Source organism: Astyanax mexicanus, chromosome 11, assembly GCF_023375975.1.
Source record: "Astyanax mexicanus isolate ESR-SI-001 chromosome 11, AstMex3_surface, whole genome shotgun sequence".
Lineage (NCBI taxonomy): Eukaryota > Metazoa > Chordata > Actinopteri > Characiformes > Acestrorhamphidae > Astyanax > Astyanax mexicanus.
In genome coordinates, this window is record NC_064418.1 from 41,942,647 (window position 1) to 41,962,038 (window position 19,392).

The following is a 19,392-nucleotide window of genomic DNA, read 5'->3' on the forward strand; positions in this document are numbered from 1 at the left end:
GGTCCTGGGCTGAGACCAGTTGAGAACCCTTGACTTAAACAATAAATATATTACAGATATTGTGTGAAATATAATTGTGTGTGACCACACGTCATTAGGGGTGTGACGAGACACTAATATCACGAGACGAGACGAGACACGATATTGGGTTCACGAGAACGAGACGAGATTTAAAAATAAAATTTTAAAGAAAACCTCAAAAATGAAAATGAGTTTTGTTTGACAAAATCATAACACACAAATTTAACAGACTGGTTTCTCTCACACACTGATTCTATAAGAAATAGAAATAAGAATAAAAAAATAAAAATAAAACTTTTCTAGGTCTTATATAGTGCAAACAATAAGTGCAAACCACAACCAGTCATATTAAGACTATGGTTTGTTTTTTTTCCTCCTAAATCTCTTGTAATTTAACTATGCATAACCATAACCAGTCATATTAAGACTATGCTTAAAGTGCAAACAGAGACAGAACATTTTTTTTAAATACAGTACAGAGCTAAGGGATTAGTACAGCTGCCTATGAAACAGTCACGTGTAGGATATAATTACAGTATTTACATATGGTTTGTGTCTTGTTGGTCACTCTGTTACCGTTTATTGTTTCCACTGGAGCTAAAATGCAGCCAGACATACAGTTTAAAAAGTGGGTATGCAGCCTATGCGACGCATAGGGGCGCTGCACTACAGGGGGCGCCAAATGAAAGCCCCAAATAAATTTTCTCCTCCACCCCCTCCCCCCCGGGGGCGCGGATACAACGTTTGCATACACCACAAACAGTACTGCTGTGTTGCCAGATCCCGCTTAAAAAGTCCACACTAAACTATTTTCCCCCCGCGAGACAGGTTAAAGCTTGACGAGAAATATCGTCATATTTAATCTCGTCCCACCCCTACACGTTTATTTTTTTATTTTTTTATTTTTTTTATAGTTCATATCAATGTTTAAAACTTGCATTTAAACGTTTGTGTGGGAGCAGGTGGTCAGAATTCTATGCTCCATTCTGAATCAGAAAATATTTTTTATCCAGGATTAAACCATTAAATGCATTTTGGACAGTTACTCCAACAAAAGCAAGAAAAGCAAGATTTCAGAAGAAGGAGTAAATGAGCAAGAGTTCCAGTACTTTTGCAAACATAAAATTAAAATATCGCTGCTGTACTGCAATAAAAGAGTGTCTCCTAAATGTATCTTAACAGGAGAAGAAAAAAACTTTAGCTTTCAATGGAAATCACTATATAAAACATAGAAAGTAATTTCTGAGCATTCCTATTGGTCAGTTCATAAGTAAATGTGCCCTTTCTACAAATTATATAATAATATATTTTTGATATTTGATAAAATAAAACATATTTTTACTAGACATATGTTTCTTCATTCATGGACTCAGATTAAGACAAAGTTTAAAGTAAAAAAATGGAGATATAAGGTTTTTGGATGAGAGCAAATATATATGTTTGCTGTTAACTGTTAAAGCACTCCAACCTGACCTTTAATGGCCATTTTACTTTTATATATTGAGTCAGACTGAGCTGTAATTCTGATGTTTCTAAGTGATGTTAAAAGATAAAAGAACACAACATCTATTGACTCAACTTATAATAGAAGTTAATGGCCAGGTGACTGATATATGATATCATATGATGAGGGTCATATGCTCTGCTGTACTTTTCCATTCAGCACTGTAATTATAGTCAGGAGTAAATATACTACACCACAAACAGGTTAATCTGATTGAATTGGGTTAAACACTCTCATAAATTCTTGTTTGTATTTTTTCTTTAATTTTAATTTACTTTACAGGGAACCCACAAGAGCCTGAAAGGCAATGCCAGAGCTCTGTCCACAGTCACAGCTATTATTGATGGGACGGGTTCAGTCGGTAAGTGGATCAGATTTCTGTTTAGCTGCTGTTTGCTGTGAATCAGGAAATTAGGATCAATACTGTTCTCGTCCAAGACTCGTGAAAGCTCACTGAGGATTCTGGGAGGTGTTTTTTATAAGCCTTTTCTGTGGAAACGTTCAAACGTTTTCATCCGCACTGCAAATCTGTTTTACTTTTCCAAGAAACAAAGCAAAAACACTTAGTGGAAATTTCCTCGAGTCTGTTTTCTCCACCAGTTTCAGGTGTGGCTCATGATCCACACAGAATATAGTTATTCTAATTTCATTCTAATGTCAAAATTAAATCATCGAAAAATATGAAAATAACATATATCATTATCAAATAATATTATCAAATTAACTATCAAAATATAAACTCCTTGTAATTTTACAGTCAACCGTTAAAGCTCTTCTCAGTTCTTTTCATTTTTTTTTCAATAAGAAACATGAACCAACCATTTTTTTTTCAACCATAGCAAGAGCTCTTAAAACATCCAAATTGACCTTAAGTATCATCTTAAATATAAGAAATATCACATTGATTCTGCGAAATTGTTTGTTTAAATAAATGAATAAGATCATTGTTACTCTCTTTTTCTCTTGACCTGCAGGTGCTGCTATCGGCCCCCTGCTGGCAGGACTGCTTTCTGCACAAAGCTGGGATCAGGTCTTCTACATGCTCATGACTGCAGACTTTTTGGCACTAGTGGTGAGTTCTGGCCAGATCACACTCTGTCTAAGATAAAAACACTTAAACATCAATACACACATGCTTAATATTATATGCTTAACCTGGTTGTATGTTTGTTTGTTTGTTTGTTTGTTTGTATGAATGTTTGTAGTTGCTGCTGAGATTGGTGATGAAGGAGCTGACGTCTAATAAGAGCCGGCCAGGCGTAGCTGTAGAGTAAGTCTTCTTTACAAACTTTTACATCGGTCTGTCTATTCTATACATCTGCAGTTTCAGTGTATGTGTGTACGTGTAAAAGCACTCTTTGATCACAGACAGTTTGACTGCAGTCTGGTGTCAGATTCACATGTTCAAGTTGCTGTAGTACAGTCTTTCAGATTAATGCCATTACTGAATTTCAAGAAATGCAATAAAAACACCTGAAATTTAGCCCATACATCTAACTGGAGAATATGATGGTTATTCATTCCTGCCGAAATCAATTAAACAGAGTAGTTCAGTTGATATAAAAATGGATTGAGTTAAATTCTATTTTTATATTAGATTTGTACCAACATGTCACTTTCGCTTTAGTGGCTATAAAGATTTACAGATGTGTGTAATTGTTCCATTACTAAACCACTAAACCACAAATGCTCATATCATAGTACATAGAAAATTATTTGCTTTATTTATTATTTGTATTAATTAGATGTCATACATGCAAAGTAAAAAAAAATTAGATTGTTTCAGTCTGAACTAAATTTGCAATGGATTTTAATGCCACGCAAAACATGTGGTCATAACACAATCAGAGCTGAGCTCATTTACATATATATGTATATTTTTTAACCCTCCTATTATGTTCAGGGTCAAATTGAACCCTTTTAAAGTTTGAAAATCTAGGAAAAATAGTTACAAATATTTTTTTTCAGTATGAAACTTCTTTTGCTTGCCTTAATTAGTGTGTAATATGAACATATAATATGAAAATGGTTCATCTCACATATTTGCAACCACCCCCTGCAAAAACTAAACTAAAACAAAATTGCAGTGTTATTTTAAATGTTAAATAAAACTATTGTGTTTTATATGTTGGTCTTTCAAAAGTAATAAAGTAGTGAAACATTCAAAAAACGTTTAAACATGTTTTTGTTTTTTTTATAAAAAAGAGTGAACTATCCTTATTGAAGCATTACCTGTTAGAGGTAAGGAACAGCATTGCACTAATTATTGATAGAATAATTAGTAATGGAGTTAGTAATTAACTATTCACACTGCTTGTTAGGATTTTTTTTGGTTTCAAACACCTTTTGAAGAGTTAAACATGCACAGATTCAAACTCAAATCTGTTTAAATAATGAATAATAATGCAGAGATTTTACAATAAGATCAATATATGTAGGACATTTAAGTGCATATAAACACACAATTTTGCATGAAAACCATAACTTTGCAACATGTAAAACCACTCAGTGAGTGACTGGTTTATGCCTCTTGTTTTCCAGACTGAAGGAGCATTGAGCGCTCTTTGCACTAAACTGAAGAGTGAGATTAGAGGGAGGGGGCTGAGGACATCCTGTCGTCTACACCTGCTGGACATCGGACCACTTCCTAACTGGACCACAACTTGAGTCTGGACCAAAATTGCACATTGGCCGGGTTATGTCCATTATACTTGACCTTTGACTTGCTGCTTGAAGGGACAAGACTGAATCTTGGCTTGGTCTGTCTGTCTATAACTCTTATTCTATCTCCTGATTCTGTAGCTTGAGAAGCACATTGGTGGGATATGGCACTGGAGTCATTTCCCGCCTAAAACTTGTTCAGAGAGCTGGAAAGCTTTTAGCTTTGTAGCAGATAAAAGATGAAAACTAGCATATTGTAAAGTTTAGAAATGATGGCCATGCTGTTGGGGGATCGCCGGTTCGATTCCTGGTGATGGATGCCACAGCCGTCTGTGCCTGTGGGTCACAGAGAGTGCAATTTTTAGGGTGGGTAAAATATTCCCTCTCTAATCAACCCATGTTTAATGTTGATACAGTTAAAAAAAAGCTGTAGCTTTGTGTTACTGGCCTTTACACTTTTTTGGACATTGTGTAAATGGGGGATTCCTGTTTACTGTGGATTTGGAAACGACACAAATGTACAGATGCACAAACACAGCTTGTCTAGTCCCTGTAGATAAGTACTGCTAGATAAATACGATTTCCTCCACATCTAAAGTGTTATAAAGGCCAGAGGGATACAAAAAGCCCCCAGCATTGGAGCAATTGAATTGTAGAGCAATGGAACTGTGTTCTCTGAAATAATAATGGAGCTCCATCCAGTGCAGTTGGGATGGGGATCATCCAACATCCCGGCCTTACTAAAGCTCTTGTCCCTAATTGGAATAAAAATCCAACAAAAGCATACACATACAGGGGTTTGACAATGAAACTGAAACACCTGGTTTTAGACCACAATAATTTATTGTCCCGACGGACAGTTCTGGTGAAAACAGGAGAGTTGAGGTGCACATTGAATTCTGCCGTGATACAATCTGGGTTAGCACCCGAACATCCCTTTCAGACAGCTTCCTCTTGCAACCACAGTTAATCCTGTTGGATGTGGTTGGTCCTTCTTGGTGGTATGCTGACATTACCCTGGATACCGTGGCTCTTGATACATTACAAAGACTTGCTGTCTTGGTCACAGAAACTCCAGCAAGACGTGCACCAACAATTTGTCCTCTTTTGAACTCTGGTATGTCACACATAATGTTGTGTGTATTGCAATATTTTGAGCAGAACTGTGCTCTTACCCTGCTAATTGAACCTTCACACTCTGCTCTTACTAGTGCAATGTGCAATTAATGAAGATTTGCCACCAGGCTGCTCCAATTTAGCCATGAAACCTCTAAACCACTAAAATGACAGGTGTTTCAGTTTCATTGTCCAACCCCTGTATATTTTTTAAACTTGATTTAGGTAGAAACAGGTAAATAGATCATTTTTTTCAATACTTTTGTTCTATATAAAATACTGAAAACAAATTGACAAATATAATCATATATTCACCCCCAGAGGTGAGGTTCTGTAAATGCTGGTTCAACTTTTGATGTTTATCCCACACTTTTTGCCTTAGAAAGGTACAAACATACTAAAACGTACTAGAAGCTTCAACAGGCAGCTCTGTTTTACTGAGTGTAAGATCATTATGCCATGACCTGAATTCAATATTAGCGATGTTTGCACTTTAAGTAAGCTAAAATGTAGAGCTAATGATGATAACTCATAAACATGCAGTACAAGCTGATGGATAATTCAGCATATTAGCATTTTAGCTAAACTTTTCCCTGCTGAAAAAATCCAGTTTAAGACCAACTGTTGGTATCTTCACTTTTATTGTCTACATGTTTAGAAAGTTCCTCATCTATACAGAAACATACCTTATCTTGGAAAGCCAGTTAGTTAACCAACTTTTAAACAGCATACTTACTATATGCCTTCATATGCCTTTATGTTATTATTATTATTATTATTATTATTATTATTATTAATGTTGTTCCCACTGGTAATGTGGGTTAACCAGCATGGTCAAGCCTGGTCATATTTTTGCCTAGCTAAATCAACTTGATCAAACATGTAGATCAGCTAGCTAAACCATCCAAATCAAACTAAAACTACTAGTCAACCAGCTTAACAAGCTAGTTTTTTTTCCAGCAGGGATCACTTAAGATTAGAAGTATCTGTAAATGTAACAATTTTAAGTGCTGTTTGAATCAAGCAAGCTGTGCTTTTTGTATATATGTCGTAATATTTCCATATATTTCTATTGTTCCACTAAGGTACAAAGCTAAAAGTCCCTTCAAGCACACAGTGGATGGACAAGGCGGGCGAACAAATGTATTTAATGTATATAAATTTGTGAGAACATTGTTAATATATTGTTTTTCATTCCCATCTGCCTTTCTACAGACCAAAGCAAAACTTATACGTTATTTATTGAAGAATATTTCTTTTATTTGTTTATTTAAATGCTGTGTCTTCAGTGCTGTGGTGGATATTAAGTGTTTATTGTTTAATATAAGTATATGTGTTGGGATTTCTGATTCTTTTAGCTTTCTGACAGACTATGAAATGTTGCCTCAGTGTCTGTACTAGTCTGTAACTTCACGATTGCAGTGTTTACGAGCGTTTCGAATGCTGAGCAGCTTTGATGTTCGTTCAGACGTTGTTAATGTTTTGGGTAGATGTAGATTAGTTAGGTTTGTAGATGAAGATGTTCTGTACTGTGTGTGTGTTTGTGTATGTAAGTGAGTGTGAGAGAGGTTAAGAGAGTAATAGGATAAAAGGTACAGCTCATGATGTGGTGTGCACAAGGTGGTGTACTAGGACCCAATCCCATTTTACCCCTTGGCCCTCTCACTTACCCCCTACCCCTTTATTTTGAGTGGTCAAGGGGTGAAATCCTCTCCATTAGAATTGGGACAAGCCTTCAAGCACCCGATAGGACATCAGGAGTGCTTAAGTTCAATAACCTAGCTGCTTTTGGTTAACAAGTTAACTTTAGGGCTTTAATATATGTCTTCATAAAGTGGGGAGATGCTGCATAATAAGTAAATTATTATTGTCCATTCCTTAATTCCTCTGTTATGAGGAGCTGAAATTAGCTTTGATTAGCTTTTTTTTTTTTTTTTTTTCCATTCCAATCCATTCCGCCTTAAATGCTGCAGCCCCTGCATCTTGTCTGTTGCACCATTTAAGGTGGAACGGTAAAGTCCTGAGACAAACTACTAGTGATCTTTTTTTATGCTTTTTATGAAGAATTTGGTCATAAAACACTTAAACTACACATTAACCTATTGTAATATAGTGCTTATAGTCACTTTTAACAAGGAAAATGTTTTTTTTTTTTTTTTTTTTTTTACCATTTCTGGGTTTCTTTGGTCGCTTGTTCCGCCATCGTGCCAGTGATTTTTATACCTCTCTGTTTGAAGTGTGCCTCTGAAAAATCTCTAAGTAGTAGTGCCAAGGGGTGAAATGGAATTGGGACTAGGGCTGCATCTAATGATCGACTACTTTGGTAGTCAATTAATTTGTTGATTTGTTTGAAAACTATTAGTCTAAGACGACTATTTCGATTATTGTCATGTCAATCATCTCTGTTTTTTGTGGACGTGGCTCTTGTTCTTAACTCAAAAGGCATTTAAATGTGAAATATTCTGTTGTTTATTAAGTATATAGCACTTTTGGTGACAGAGCGAGCTGAGTGTGAACCGAGTGAATGAGCAGCCCTTACCCATTCCTCATACCGTTTCCATCCCTTAATCTAGCACTATAAGCAGTGTGTTCCAGTTACAAATTAGCGATTAGCTGCCACTGAAATTTACGGTTTACGGTTTACAGAGTAGATTTGTCGAATTATGTCGGCCAATCATTACACCCCTAGAGTATACACTTAACACAAAAAACACATGCTTGCTTTACGGTGTTGGTACAGCTCTGGTTATTGGGACGATTAACACATTTTGCCTTTAAGTGAAAATGCCGTTGTAGAGAATGAAGCAGCTACCAGCTATCAGTTAGACTGGTTTCATCATTGGCCTTGAGCTTACTGCTGTTCTCCTGCAGTAACAACAGCACAAACTCATTAAACTGTAGAGTGAGTGTTACACTATAGATGCCTGAATGTACCTTTACATGAATCTTGTGTGTAATGCTTTACTGGTGTTACAGAATATCGTCGTGCCTTTTTTTCTATTGAACTGTATTTGTGGGCGTGTCCTTTTTATTTAACTGTTTTTCTGTGTCAATGTTTTTTAAATTTTTAGAAGAATTTGGAAAACCAAGGCAGCAGCTGAGTTGGGAGTCACTGTGTAATGTTGCTATTTATAAAAAACATTGACTGAGATTAATAAAAAAAATCTAAACATCACCTCTGTTTCATGCTTTTTTTTATTACTTTGTGTGTATTCATATACACAATTTTAATTAACTTTATCATCCTCCGTTCACCTTGTTCTTCAATGTTCAGGACCCCACAGGATAGACCACCACAGAGCTATTATTATTTAGGTGATGGATCTTTATTCTCAGCACTGCAGTCACTCTGATTAGCATGGTGGTGGTGGTGTGTAAGGGGCTAGTGTGTGTTGTGCTGGTATGAGTGGATCAGTGATGGTATAGTTACTTTGAAAAAGTAATCCGATTACTGATTACTCCTTTAAAAAGTAACTTAGTTACTTTATGGATTACTTGATTTTAAAAGTAACTAAGTTACTTTACAAGTTACTTTATTAGTAACTTTAAGCAGCTGCACACACCACGTCCCGCCACCTTAACTTAAATTATAACCAGTTTTGCCAATACTCCCTTTATTGGAAAAAGCATTTTTATCAGCATCAATGTATCTCTAGACATTTAAAGTTGAACTATTTATTTTTATAAAATTAAAAGACCATTTCTCTTGAATTAACTTAACATAAATATATTTTTTTATAAAAAATAAAATCTGGTCTTTCTTGAGTTCACTTAACATAAATACTTGTTTTTATAAAAAATATATAAAATAAAGAAAGTCTTTCTTGACCTGACATATTTAACACTGTAAAACTGAACATTGAACCTGTTGTTCTCTGCAGGGCAGCAAGGAGTGGTATTATAAAACAGAACCGTGTATATGGTCTAGGCCAGGGATCACATAAATGCGGACTGCGGTCCGGGTCCGGACCCAGACGTTTTCCAATGCGAACCCAAACCGATAAACTACTGAGAAGGATTTAATTTTGACAGAGTTCATTTAAAGCGTCAGAACTTTCCTTGTCTTTATGGTATACGCGCTCTGCGGCACAGGTAACTTGCAGACCAATCATGTGTGGTGTAAAATCTTCAAACGCTCTCCTCTGCCAATCAGATCTGTGCAGACCGCTGCCTTGGCTAGTGAATTGGGACGCGGCCGGGAAAACCCGCCTTTATAAAGAGATAGGGAGCCCGAGAACTGGCGGAAGAACGAGAATGGGCGGAAACTAAAGACACGCCGAACGCGCGAGAGAGAGAGAGACAGGGGAGAAAGCGAGACGCGTGTGATTGGGGGAGAGCGGAGGGGGATGGGGAAGGGAACGCGGTGTGTGTGTGTGTGTTTTGTAGGAATTAATATCTTAACTAGTGTCATAATAATAATTAGTTGAGGCATTCTAACATAAGTATGGTTAAACAATGTAAATTAATTGTAAAGTGCTACTGATGCATCTGAGGCCAAATATCTTAAAGCAGGATTCCTCTACTGTAATTGAATATTTTGGTTTGTGGTAGACAGATTGACCTCAAACCAAAAGGATAGGTATGTGGTTTTAGCAGGTCATAATCAAGTGATCACCATGTATTTCTAATAAAACAGATGTTTTATTAATGTATGATTTATGTTATTGGATGAATAAAGGGATACTGCAGTGTCTCATGGAACCTGGTAAGACAAGCAGACTGTAAGAACTGTGATTTTTTTTTTTTCTCTGTTTTTCTAGTGTGTATGCTGACCTCGGACAGTACTTCTGAAATGCTAATGCTTATCTTTTGGAATTTGATTCCTTTGATTCTTATTTTTTAAAGCATCAGAAAGTTATCAGTATATTTCTGTATGCAGGGCTTAATTTTGCACATGTAAATCCCAAAGCTTTAATCAGCCTCAAACCTACTATCCCATGACTTGTATAAGTAATGTCAGTGTAATTCCTAAGTGGTCAAACATCACATAGAGGTGAGTTGTTGAAAAATTGCACTTTGGTTTTAAGTATAACAAAAAGGTGTAACAACACTGAGAGCCTTTGTATATTACCAGATACATTATTTATATAAATTCAATTAAAGGAATAACTTTCACTGAAATACAAAACTGAAATTGTCCTTGGAGCTGACATGACCTTATCAACCTTATCATATTTGGGAATATGAGACACATGGGATAATCAGCTTTTAACTTCAGAACATCTCTTCATTACATTAATAATAAATCAATAATTTCTGATTGATTCTTTCAGTGTTTAGTTGAAGTGTTAAAAAAGTGGTTGAATGTGGGCATCAAATCCACATTTAATAAAATATTCAAATTATTTTTTTTCCATAAACACATTTCAAGAAACTTAGCGATAGTGTGATCAAATAAAGACAAGTGATAGCAATAAAAAACATTTATTGACAAAGAAACAAACAAAATTAAGAACAGTTAAAAAAAAAAAAAAGTGTCCAAACCTCTTTTGAGTAAGCACAAAGGAGACAGCGGCAAAGAAAATTCTCTCAGAAAGAGAGATAGAAACCTTGAGAGGAACCCATCCTTGGGTCAATACACAAATTGAAAAATGTAAAAATCTGAAAAAGACAAAGAGCATAAACATTAAATGAAAAAATAATATATACAATGCAAATATAAAATCCCGTATAAAGACATACAATTAATAAACAATGTAATACAAAGCTGAAAGAAAATGAAATAAAAATAATGTATAAATATCAGAATTAAGTACAGAAAGATTAATATTAAAATAGTAAAAGGTAAGTACAATATTAATTGATTAAAGCACTAAAAGACAAACGTTAAAATGTTTTTAATGAATATAAGCCCAAAATAAGACTAAAACACCAATACAATAACCATTAATAAAGCAAGTAACTAAGCAATAAAAGAAATATATACAAAAAGTGTATGAACAGTATACGACATAAAGATAAATACAGTTAAGTAATTAATAAACATCAAAAGATAAACAATATCAAGATAAAGTATTGAAGCCTTACATGAACACAAATACAAAACAGGAAGCAACTAAAAGCATACAATACACAAAACGATTAAAACATTTATATAGTTAAAGAAAATCATTACCTTTTTAAAAGTATGGAATCAATAGCTTTATTAATACCTGCTATTTTCCTTAGGTGTGTTTTATAAAAAACCCTCTAAACTAGAGAATAGAGCTGGGCGATATGGCGGAAAAAAAAATCTTAGATTTTTTTTTTTTTATCCAATTTTCGATTTAAATCGATTTTTTCCCCCTACTAAAAATCAAACTAAAGATGATAAAGAAATGGTTAAAAACTAGTTCTTATTTAATTTGTTTTCACTTAAAATGTTCCATTTGTGGTTAAAGTGCAACCAGAAACAAGAAAAAAAAACTATTGTAAACAGTGAGAACATCTAGTGACTTTTAGAAAGCTTTCTCCAACATAGTTTAGGTACTGACACAATGCACCCTCAAACTTAAAAAATAAATAAATAAATAAACACACCCTTAAAAACAAATAGAAATAAATAAAATGGTGCCCTTTTTTGATAAAACTTACAAAGTAGACAATAGAAAACAAGTACAATTTATATGCTCTTAAGTAAATACTTTTCCCTATTGGGCTAGAATTGCAAAACAAAGCTTTTAAATAAGTGCCAGTGTTCTATAAAATGAGATCTTTTCTCATGAATATGCAAAACATCTTAACTTGTAGTGCATACAGAACCTGGTACACGGTTGGAAGATGTGCCAGGGACAGTTCCTTGTTTAACGTTGAATGGTGAACTAGTGCTGCTGCTGCGTTCATTCCTATGGTAGCAGCACTTCTCCCACTCCGCTACATGCTTCTGTTTAATGTATAGTGATAAATTGGTTCACCTTACAGCGAGTACCTGTTTGGTCTACGTCCGACGCCGCAAAACCGAACCAACTCCAGATCACGGAGCTAGTTGCTCTTAAGCTCTGCCGTCATGTGTTTTGTGTATGTATGTGTGTGTGTTTGTGCGTGCAAGGGAGGGAGGGAGGGAGTGAGGGAGGGGCGGGGGTGCGCGCACAGGAGGGAGGGAGGTATGGAGGGAGCTAGCTAAGCTCACTCTGTGCCCACAGAGGAGCGTCTGTGGTGAAAAAGAAAACTCAGAGAAAATCGATTTTCATAAAAACACATTGTCCTTAACTGTAAATTCGAATTATTGATAAAATCGATTAATCGCCCAGCTCTACTAGAGAACTTTAAATTATTATTATTATTGTTTTATATGGTACCTGACTGAGGTGTGCCTGATGTGGTGGCTGTGTCGTGGTGTATACTTAGCCAGGGGTCATAGAGCAGATGGTGGAGAGATGATCTGAGACTTCTTTGAGGTGATCTCCATGCTAGTGTTGAAGGGTCACCTCTCACACACAGCAGGATGATTCCTATCTGCAACACTGTGGAGGATTTGGCCTCATGGGTAAACCACTCATGAGGAAGGTTCTGAAAAGTAAATTAGAGACAGTGACTGAGCGTTAAGGAATGTTTTTGACCTGAATCTCTATTCAGTAATGGTAGCTTCTACAAAGAAGACAGTTCTCTGCCTGTAGTGTTCACTGAAAACCCATACCAGAAGAACAGAAGATGAAGGCGTGGTTCCTAACTGTACATCTGAACCAGGATGCTCTATGGCTTGAGGTCACAGTGCAGAACCCCTCTGGCATGGACCTCAATCACGCCTTCAACTAGCTGCCTTAGAAGTACCTGCAGAGTACACAGAGCACATTATAGTTAAGTTAAATTGGCTGAAATTTATCCCAACATTTGCAATACTTGTGATTGTCGGCACGCTGCCACGTTCAATAAAAAAAATATATAAGTGTGTAAGAAACAGAGTGTAAGAAACAGACAGAAGGAAATTACAATCGCTATAGAACAGGCTAACAGTTATCAAGTGGGTAGCTGCTACATTAAGGGTGAAGAGAGAAGAGTGTTCAGGTACCTAACGATTTTCCAATGATTTCACAGTTGCAGACAAATTTCCAGAGTCAGGATAAAATCACGAGAGTCTGGCTAGAGTCGAGCTGCAGTTGAGTTGTGGTCGTGTCATCTCAATTGTTAAGTGTAAGGTGGTTACGATTGAAAGTTTTAGTCAGTCGGGTTTGGGTACTGGCGCTCCGATAAAATCAACTGTGTTTATTTTGTATTTATTAGCAGCAGCTGTAAGATCGAAAGAGCGTATTACACCTCTGTGTTTGGAAATATTTTAAAGTGGACTGCAAAGGCAGGATTTTACAAGGTGGGAAGGAAAAAAAATGCACATTCAACAACAAACATGATTTACCACCTGAGAAACAATAAGCACCCAGCACAATCCTCCCAGTACACTGCAGACACTCAGTACAATTAGCAACAGCACTGCCAACACATTTCTCTGTGTGTGTTTCTGTCCCTTAATTAGTTCCCCCGGTAAGTCAGTAATAAGAACAAATAGAGTAATAATATTAAGCTATTAATGTATTAACATATATATTCATCATCTTACATTTTTAAACTATTATTTTTTAAGCTAACTTTTGTAAAATGCATATTTACAGTTTTTTTAAGCCGAGCTGCCTCAGCGTACTCTGAGAATTGTAACGATGTTTCTGTCTAATATTCTATTTTATATACAGTTTTTAGTTTTGATTTAGGTATGTTCTTAAATCATTGTTTCAATAATAATTAATTTATTAATAAAAACATAAGGGACAACTTGGATGTGTTCCTTTTTTTTCCATTGCCAAAATATTGGATTAAGAAAAATAAATGACTGACTCAGAGGCTAAAAATGTGATTGGGACTTACCGCTATGCACTACCATCTCAACATCCTGGGACCCTCCACTGCTGCTGATCTTCCTCTTTTGGGTGGGGATGGAGAAGGTGGAGTGGCCAGTGCTTCAGCTGGAGCTCCAGGACACTGAGGATGTTGTGTCTTTTGGAACTGGGCCTGATTTTACAGAACAGAAACACAACAGTTCATGGTAGCTGTATCAATTTATCCAATAAAGTAGATCTACAGGTCTTACTTTATATAAATAAAACTAACCAACATAAAATAGAATGAATAAAATATATATTTTTTAAAACACACAGGCCTGCATGAAAATGTTCAGGACATCCAGAATGGCAAGTATTTAAAAACACGGTCCAGTGTTAATTTTTAGTAACATGTTTAAAGTCTATACTAAGACAGTGAGACAAATACAGCAACTTTTCTTAAATTACACTCTTCTACTGCAGCACAGACTTACACTCCCTCCTTAAAAAAATGCTCAAAACCAGAAAAAAACAAACAAACACACCCTGGGAGGTTAGCTCTTTAAATTACTTTTTGTCCAGCATAGGTAATGTTTATTTCTGGATGATCAGCTGGACTCCGCAGGGCCAACATTAGTAGCCTAGTCTTTTAAAATTAATTAACTCATTTTTTTAAACCCATCAAGTCCAGTAACAGCTGTGTTTATTTGTTTTTTAAATTCACTGGTTAGCTGCGGGTGTAACTTCACAGACCGCGATCTCAGTTCACAATTATGCAGCCACACATCTTATAAAATCTCCTGCTCCTAACCAAATATCCAGCACAACAAACCCAGCTTTAAACCCAAACCAACGCTGTATAAACAGAGACAGAGGAGAAGTTTTCTTTCAGTGTTTTCTGACAGAAACTGTGAGGATTAAAAAAAAGACAAGAGTTACTCGCTCGTGATGAAGTTAACGCTAACTTGCACGTACAGTGGATTCACGCGGTTAGTTAATAGTATGCAAAATGCAGTGAATGCTGCTGTTTGGGGTCAAAATAAACTAAACACCTTAGCTAATAATCATGGACTGCAGAAAACTAAGCCGGAGACACAACAAACGCTAGCTCTGTAAGTTAGTTGTCTAACGGAGTTACGTTAAGTGCATAAACTGCCTGCACAGATCAGAACATAACAGCAGCTTACCTTTTCATGTTAAATCCACGACGAAAGCATTATTTTCTCATATCTTTATAAAATCCAGTTGCAGCATCACCTGCTCGTTCAGAAACAAAACAAACACCCAGCGCTGTTTAAGAGCTGATTCACGACCTTCTCTCCCACCACAGGGTGTGTTTTTCTCAATCAGCAGCAGCTTTTAAACCACGCTGTAGTTCAGTAATAAGATCGCGTTTCACCGAGAGCTGAAACAGCCAGTTAGTTTTTTAGTTTAGTTTAGATTTTTAGTTTAAATACCTAACAGGCCTGAGAGCTCCTCTCGGTACTCCGGTCTATTCCGGCAGGGTTTTTGTAGATATTTAACTTCTGAATCTTATTAATACTGAATTAAAGTATGGTAATCTGGCTAATGTTAAAAAGTCAACTAGCTTTTTACCAAAACACTTTTAGTTAATTTATACCTAATTTTAGCGGTGTGTTCCCACAAGACGAAAAAAAAAAAAAAAATAATAATAATAAAAAAAAGAGGGGTGCCGACTGCGCATGCGCGAATATTAGCGGCCGACTGCGCATGCGCGAACATTGGCGGCCGACTGCGCATGCGCGAATATTTGCGCATGCGCAGTCGGCCGCTAAATTTGGCGCATGCGCAGTCGGCCGCTAATATTCGCGCATGCGCAGTCGGCCGCTAAATTTGGCGCATGCGCAGTCGGCCGCTAAATTTGGCGCATGCGCAGTCGGCCGCTAAATTTGGCGCATGCGCAGTCGGCCGCTAAATTTGGCGCATGCGCAGTCGGCCGCTAAATTTGGCGCATGCGCAGTCGGCCGCTAATATTCGCGCATGCGCAGTCGGCCGCTAATATTCGCGCATGCGCAGTCGGCCGCTAAATTTGGCGCATGCGCAGTCGGCCGCTAAATTTGGCGCATGCGCAGTCGGCCGCTAATATTCGCGCATGCGCAGTCGGCCGCTAATATTCGCGCATGCGCAGTCGGCCGCTAAATTTTGCACATGCGCAGTCGGCCGCTAAATTTGGCGCATGCGCAGTCGGCCGCTAAATTTGGCGCATGCGCAGTCGGCCGCCAATATTCGCGCATGCGCAGTCGGCCGCTAAATTTTGCACATGCGCAGTCGGCCGCTAAATTTGGCGCATGCGCAGTCGGCCGCTAAATTTGGCGCATGCGCAGTCGGCCGCCAATATTCGCGCATGCGCAGTCGGCCGCTAATATTCGCGCATGCGCAGTCGGCACCCCTCTTTTTTTATTATTTTTTTTTCGTCTTGTGGGAACACACCGCTAATATTAGGTATAAATTAACTAGAAGTGTTTTGGTAAAAAGCTAGTTGACTTTTTAACATAGCCAGATTACCATACTTTAATTCAGTATTAATAAGATTCAGAAATTAAATAACTACAAAAACCCTGCCGAATTATACCAGAGTACCGAGAGGAGCTCTCAGGCCTGTTAAGTATTTTAACTACCGTTAGCTAAATGGCTGTTTCAGCTCTCGGTGAAACGCGATCTTATTACTGAACTACAGCGTGGTTTAAAAGCTGCTGCTGATTGAGAAAAACACACCCTGTGCTGGGAGAGAAGGTCGTGAATCAGCTGTTACACGGCGCTGGGTGTTTGTTTTGTTTCTGAACGAGCAGGTGCTGCTGCAGGTAATCGAGCTAACTGTAGCTAATTAGCTTAACGTTAGCCGGTTGAGCTAATTGTAGCTAATTAGCTTAGCCAGCCATGCTCCACTCGCTAGCTCGCTAACGTTAGCTATCTTACAGCGTTATTCGCCATTAACACGCTTTAAATAGTATTTAAATAGTGGTAAGACTATTTAAAGCGTGTTAACGTCGAATAACGCTGTAAGATAGCTAACGTTAGCGAGCTAGCGAGTGGAGCATGGCTGGCTAAGCTAATTAGCTACAATTAGCTCAACCGGCTAACGTTAAGCTAATTAGCTACAGTTAGCTCGATTACCTGCAGCAGCACCTGCTCGTTCAGAAACAAAACAAACACCCAGCGCCGTTTAAGTATCATAATAAGACCGCGCTTCACCGAGAGCTGAAACAGTCAGATAACTAAATTACTCACCGGGACTCACAGAGCTCCGCCGCGCTGCTCTAATCTAATCCGGCAGGGTAATAATCACTATCGGTGCTGAAGGCCCGCTGGAGGCCCGCTAGTGCCGCTGTTTTAAGACTGAGGGGCTTTAAATGAAAACAGAGTAAAGGGGAAACAGAGTAAAGAGCAGCGCAGCGGACCTTCAGCACCAGAGTGAAGAAATACTGGATTATTTGACCCAATATTAATAACTGTTCCCCATAAAACACAGCGAGGCTTTGGACTCCTGCAGTCCCCATGCAGCTCCCGGAGAAAAGGACGTCTTTTTTGTGGCTACTGATTCAGTGGAGTGGAGCCACGACCATTCAAAACTAGGTTCGGGGGGGTTTTGTTGCCCGAAAGGTTTTTAATTTGTGTGTTTTAATATATTCATTATATGTTATATTGTATTAAAACGTGAGATATAAACGTGAATAATCATAATTTAATAGGAACGGTGAAATATATTATTTTAATTATATTAAATATCATGCCTCAAAATCTCAGATCTCCCCCTCTTTTCCAGTGACTTTGGTATCTTCCAAAAGTCTGTTGATGAGAGGGCGGGCGGAGCTGGACTGGAGAAAGAGGGCCGGTGTTCTGTCGAATTCTGCTATCTTGTCGAACCGTGCTGCCCCAATGTATATTTAACTGTAAAAATACAAAATAAGCACTATTTTAGGGCATGTACCCAGTGATATTCCAGTAGATGTACGTTATTAGATTTGGATTGCATAATTCATTGTACCATGGCAAAGTTATAGTAAATATAGCTCATTACAAACAAATTTATTTATGATAATAAGTGTAATTTTTAGTTTCCATTTACACTTTTGTGCAATGATAGTGCGTCCAGGTTGTTTAATGCACATAAACCCCCCTAAACCAGATTAATTATACATAAAACACGAGAAAGAATTAAATTGTGTAGGTCGGCGCATGCGCAGTACCTTTGGGAAGCATGTATCGATGGGTAGCAAAATTCGACAGAACACCGGACTAAAAAAACTGTTTTTAACACACCTTGGGCTGAACAGCTGTATTCACTCAGTCGCAGTTAAATAAACTCACTGTCCATTTAGGAATCACTTAGACCAGAATTATAATAGAATAAACAATAAAATAATAAAATGTTATATAAAATCTAAAAAAAAAAAAATCTGGCTGTCTTTACACTACAAGCCTCAAGTGTTTTTTTTTTTTTTTATATATAAATTAACCTTTTTGTCAAACAGCACACATGCTCTCAATATTTTTTTGGCTGCTCTGCCAATGCTGGCTGATAATGACAGCACTAAGGGCATGAATACTGGCAAACAGATGCATGAAATCCACAAATAAAGAAATATGAAATTTGCAGTGGCCTTTTTTATGCCCAATCAGTTTGAAGACTGAGAACATATGTCTGCACTCCCCTCCAAAGGAATTGGGCGGAAAAAGCATTATTAAAAGATGAATAATGAAGACTGGAAATTGGAAATCAGTTAATTACAACTTTGTCAGTGTGTCCAGGCCCGGAGTGGCTAATCGGGAGATTCGTGAGGATTTCCGATGGGCCGGCTGTGTCTGCTGAAGTGTCTTATTGTGTACCTTGGGGAAGATGTGGGCAGTTATTAAGGAGTATATCTATGCTGGTGTTTTACCGGAGTAAATATATTATATTATATTATATTATATTAATATTACTTTTTCAATCCATGCTTCAAATTAAATTTCTCATGAGTTTCCCAAAAGGCCAAAACAGACCCAGTACCTCTTAAAAGAGTCCATCCTAGACTATTACCTCTGCAAATTTGGGTAAATTGCACTGTATTGTTTATTTTATATTAATAAAAAAAATGTATGCATGTTTAAAATTAAATTTCTCATGATTTTTCCATAATGCCAAAACAGATCAATGACCATTTGAAAGAGTCCAACCTAGGCTATGACTCCTGCAAGTTTTGGCAAATGTCACTGTATTGTTTATTTTATATTCATTTTTTTTTTATCATGCTTAAAATTCAATTTCTCATGATTTTCTTATAATGCCAAAACAGGTCCACT

General features: G+C 37.1%; 1 protein-coding gene and 1 long non-coding RNA gene across 3 annotated transcripts in view; one reads left to right on the forward strand and one right to left on the reverse strand.

Moving 5' to 3' along the window:
* The window catches only part of slc37a1 (solute carrier family 37 member 1), a 28,987-nt gene extending 20,510 nt beyond the window's left edge, over positions 1-8,477 (forward strand). Inside the window, exons 17-20 of the mRNA XM_022680124.2 lie at positions 1,808-1,886; positions 2,500-2,597; positions 2,731-2,795; positions 4,067-8,477. Coding sequence (XP_022535845.1) covers positions 1,808-1,886; positions 2,500-2,597; positions 2,731-2,795; positions 4,067-4,082 — 258 coding nt within the window. The 3' untranslated portion in view covers positions 4,083-8,477. The remainder of the gene's footprint in view (positions 1-1,807; positions 1,887-2,499; positions 2,598-2,730; positions 2,796-4,066) is intronic.
* A 2,233-nt stretch (positions 8,478-10,710) lies between these two features.
* LOC111194884 (uncharacterized) lies at positions 10,711-15,765 on the reverse strand. Of its 2 annotated transcripts, XR_002651332.2 has the most exons (4): positions 15,276-15,519; positions 14,135-14,278; positions 12,918-13,051; positions 10,711-12,790 (listed from the first exon to the last, which is right to left on the reverse strand). It is a non-coding gene; the product is annotated as an uncharacterized LOC111194884 (long non-coding RNA). The 2 variants fall into 2 exon arrangements; XR_007441167.1 differs by having other exon boundaries at positions 14,135-15,765.
* Between the last annotated feature and the right edge of the window lie 3,627 nt (positions 15,766-19,392).